The sequence below is a fragment of the Poecilia reticulata genome, linkage group LG8 (assembly GCF_000633615.1).
Source record: "Poecilia reticulata strain Guanapo linkage group LG8, Guppy_female_1.0+MT, whole genome shotgun sequence".
Classification (NCBI taxonomy): Eukaryota; Metazoa; Chordata; class Actinopteri; order Cyprinodontiformes; family Poeciliidae; genus Poecilia; species Poecilia reticulata.
The window spans coordinates 27,202,764-27,206,562 of record NC_024338.1 but is presented as its reverse complement, the minus strand read 5'-3'; the positions used below and the strand labels follow the sequence as shown (position 1 = coordinate 27,206,562).

The following is a 3,799-nucleotide window of genomic DNA, read 5'->3' as shown; positions in this document are numbered from 1 at the left end:
CTGGGCCAGGCCGGGCCGAGCCGGGCCGAGCCGGGCCGGGCTGGGTCGGGCCGGGTCAGGCCGCCGGTGGGCTCTGGCTGTCGGGTCTGTTTGCCTCTGCAGGAACCAATCAGCTGCTTGCTCCATCTCATGCTCCTCCCCTTCCTGCTCCTCCATCCAGACTGACTCCTCCCTCTAACCAACCTGCCCTTCCTCCTCCTCCTCTTCCTCTCTTGCCCTGTAGGGGGCGCCCTGTCCCGGCACGCCTCTCTGCCCACCCAGCGCCAGCAGCACCCGTCTAGACCCCCCCTCTCCTCCAGCCTAAGCTCCGCCCCCCACACCGACGACTCCTACAGTCTGTATGCCCCGCCCACCCACCTGGTTCTGCCCAACGGCCTGGCGACCTGCGCAGGTACAGCACACACTCCAGATACACACCAGGAACGGTTCTGGTTCTGGTTTCGCGCCCAGCGAGTGTCCCCAGTCGTCCTTACTCGGGCCGGTTCTGATCTCTGACCCAAACTGTGGACTTTAGTTCGTCTCGCTTCCGTTGTTTGGAGCCAAAGCTTCATTAAGGCCCAGAAGCTGCTGGCTGTATGGTACCGCCTCAGGCCCAAACAGAACCCGGTCCGTCTCTGTGTCTGATAGGTTCGTCTTCGAGCCTCCTGTCTCAGTCTGGGTGTCCCTTTGAGGACGTCTGGGTCCTCAGGGACTCGTTCCACGGTAAGCCCCCTGAACCAGAGCTTCTGCCCCGCTGAGCCCGGACCCCACGCACCGAGACGCCAGCACCCGCCTCCTCAGCCAATCAGAGCAGAGCCGTCTGGAAAACCTCATCTGTTATATTTCTGTCTGGAATAACTCCAACATTTCATCTGTGATCCTCTGCTTCCAGGTCTGGGTGCAATCTGGAGGTGTGTGCGCCCCAGTTTGCAGCTGGTAGGTCAGCACTGACTCCTCTGCCCAGACTACAAGAATAACGTGATTTTAGCGCCGCTGACCCACGTTACGGTAGCGTTGACCCTAACCCATGACCTTTCAAGGGAAGATTGCACAAAGGTTATCCAACCTCCAGAAGCACCAATGTTCTGGTTTCTGGACATCAGTTCTGGCCTCATCTAATTTTAAACTTCTCCAAAGCTTGTTGGATGTGTCACCTTTCCGTAGAAACCCAGACATTTAAAGACGGTTCTAGTTCTTCTGCAGTTCTGGTGTTTGGACCAAATTAAGACTCTTTCACATCCAGCAGTGCTTTTGTCGCTGGGAGCTCCCAGTCCGCAGCCAGCTAATGACCTGGTTAACGATAGGCCAGCACCGGTAACTAGAAGGAGACTGCTCACTAGCGTTAGCTTTGGAGAAGCTAGTGACTAGTATGACTAGGTAGTTAGATAGGCTTGGAACTAAAATGCCTGGGCTGGAGAGGCACTGGATTGCCTACTTCCTCTGCTGTCCATTAGAATACATAGGGTTACCTTACCATTGGTTAGGCTAGCATTAGCCTAGCATTAGCATTGTACAGGCTAACAGCTAGCACCTAGCAAATCTGGCTACTGATCTGATCAATAATAGCCGGCACCAATAAAGTCAGAGTTGCTCAAGGTAGTGAAGAATTAGGTGGAATCGCCCTTTAACCGTTTTCCAAATCAGAAGCCAACTTCAGCTCCACGTACTGTAGCATGTTTATGCTAGGTGCCATGTTAGATTATAGGAAACTGTCAAAAGAACATGTCAATGCATCTATTTGTTTTAAAGAAAACTATATGTGTGTTAACCCCCTTAATGCTATGCTAATCATGCTAGTCACTAGCATGTCCTAAGCTATCATTAGTTTGCAGCAGCCTCCTCCTCGGCCTGTCAGTGATCAGATCGGCAGCTGGATTCAGAATGGATGCAGCTTCATCCAACAACAAAGTATCCACCGCTGGGTGGATGGTAGTCTTAATTTTGGCCCTAATGCTGCTCCATCCTTCTACCACTCTGATTTTAAAAGACTTTTTCTCCAAACTGGAGCATATTTGGAGTAAATGCCTCCAGATTCAGATCAGCCTGTGTGTTAGCGCTGGCTGCAGGCGTTCCTCAGGGCTCTGTTCTTGAACCTCTTCAGCTCCGGGTACAGAACTTCCTGCACGATGAGGTAGAATTGGTACCTTCATCAGTTAAAGGATTTTCATCATCATGGAGTTGGGTAACCATGGTAACTGGTCAACACTCAACCAATCAGAGGCCTCTGTCCGCTGGGTCCAGCAGACCGAACCAACCGGACTGGAAGCCGCTGGTCTGGAGACGCGCTGGCTGTCTTGGTGTGTCGGGTCCAAAACGCGCTGCTGCACGCTGAAATCAGAGCCTCATGCTAACAGCAATCCTCACGGCTGCCACAGGGGGCGACAGCGGGTCGTCCTGCGATGTAGCTGCACTACAGAAGCTGCTGCATGTCGATGTTTTAATTGACGAACGAAGACAGGGAAGAGCCGGAGACGCCTCCATTGAGACGTCTGGCTGCTTGCACCGCTGCAGCCGCGCTGCACCCCCGGTCTGACGCCGCCCCAAGCCCCGCCCACCTTCACCGGGTCTGTTGTTGTGTTTGCAGCCGGGGACAGGAACAGCGTGGGCAGCACTGGCAGCGTGGGCAGCACCCGCAGCGCTGGCAGTGGCCAGAGCACCGAGAGCAACAGCGCCCCCAACGGGCAGCAGCACACCACCAGTCACCATGACAACAAGGTGCAGTCAGACTGATCCAGAATGCCCGTTTCTCACAAATCATGTGGTTGTTCTGTAATGACGTCATAAACATCTCTGCTGAGTCTCAGGTTGTTTTTGTTGCTGTGCAGCTGGCGCCCCCTGCTGCTGATCCAGGAGCCTCTGCTGACCCCAGCAAACAGGCGGAGAGTCCTGCAGGTGGGTTTCTCTGTCCTCAGCTCAGCAGTGAGGTGTCCCTGCTCAGACGCCTGTCCTGTCCTGCAGGTGGCGCCCCCCGCAGGCAGACGGTGACGGTGCAGCGCCCGGCAGAGCCCAGCTTCACGCAGCAGTTCGTCCGTCCGCAGCAGCTGCTGGAGGGGAAGGTAGGAGGATCAGGACTGGACCCGGCTCTCCTCCCAGGGACACATCCGCAGGGGGCGTCCGGAATAAAATATTACTGTTACATAAGTGATGATGATCAGAAACATGAAGTTTCTTCTGCAGAGTTCTTACTGCCCAAAAGTATTTATAACATATAAATATATATTTTTATTTATTTTTTCTATATTTAGATGAATTGATGTTTAATTTATTTAATTTACATTTTGATTTGGGAAATTATTAAAAACATTTCTGCTGTGACCAAGTTGACGTCTGATAGTTTCAGATATAAAATCATTTAACATTTTTATTTATGTTGTTTTCCATTAAAGAATTAAATAAATGAAATGTTAGAGTGTATTTTGGATCAAAACCGGTTCCGGACCGGCTCAGATCAGAACCGGGCTCGGATCAGAACCGGATTTGGATCAGAACCAGGCTCCGATCAGAACCGGGCTCGGATTAGAACTGGGCTCCGATCAGAACCAGGCTCCGATCAGAACCAGGCTCCGATCAGAACCAGGCTCCGATCAGAACCAGGCTTGGATCAGAACCAGGCTCCGATCAGAACCAGATTTGGATCAGAACCAGGCTCGGATCAGAACCAGGCTTGGATCAGAACCAGGCTCGGATCAGAACCAGGCTCAGATCAGAACCGGGCTCGGATTAGAACTGGGCTCCGATCAGAACCGGGCTCCGATCAGAACCAGGCTCCGATCAGAACCAGGCTCGGATCAGAACCGGGCTCCGATCAGAACCAGGCTCC

The 3,799-nt window shown here is 53.0% G+C and overlaps 1 protein-coding gene across 1 annotated transcript in view; it reads left to right on the top strand.

Moving 5' to 3' along the window:
• Positions 1 to 3,799, top strand: part of LOC103469471 (CASK interacting protein 2) — a 54,752-nt gene that overhangs the window by 44,290 nt on the left and 6,663 nt on the right. Inside the window, exons 16-20 of the mRNA XM_008417166.2 lie at positions 224 to 391; positions 628 to 702; positions 2,564 to 2,694; positions 2,805 to 2,871; positions 2,938 to 3,035. Of these exons, the coding sequence (XP_008415388.2) occupies positions 224 to 391; positions 628 to 702; positions 2,564 to 2,694; positions 2,805 to 2,871; positions 2,938 to 3,035 (539 nt within the window). The remainder of the gene's footprint in view (positions 1 to 223; positions 392 to 627; positions 703 to 2,563; positions 2,695 to 2,804; positions 2,872 to 2,937; positions 3,036 to 3,799) is intronic.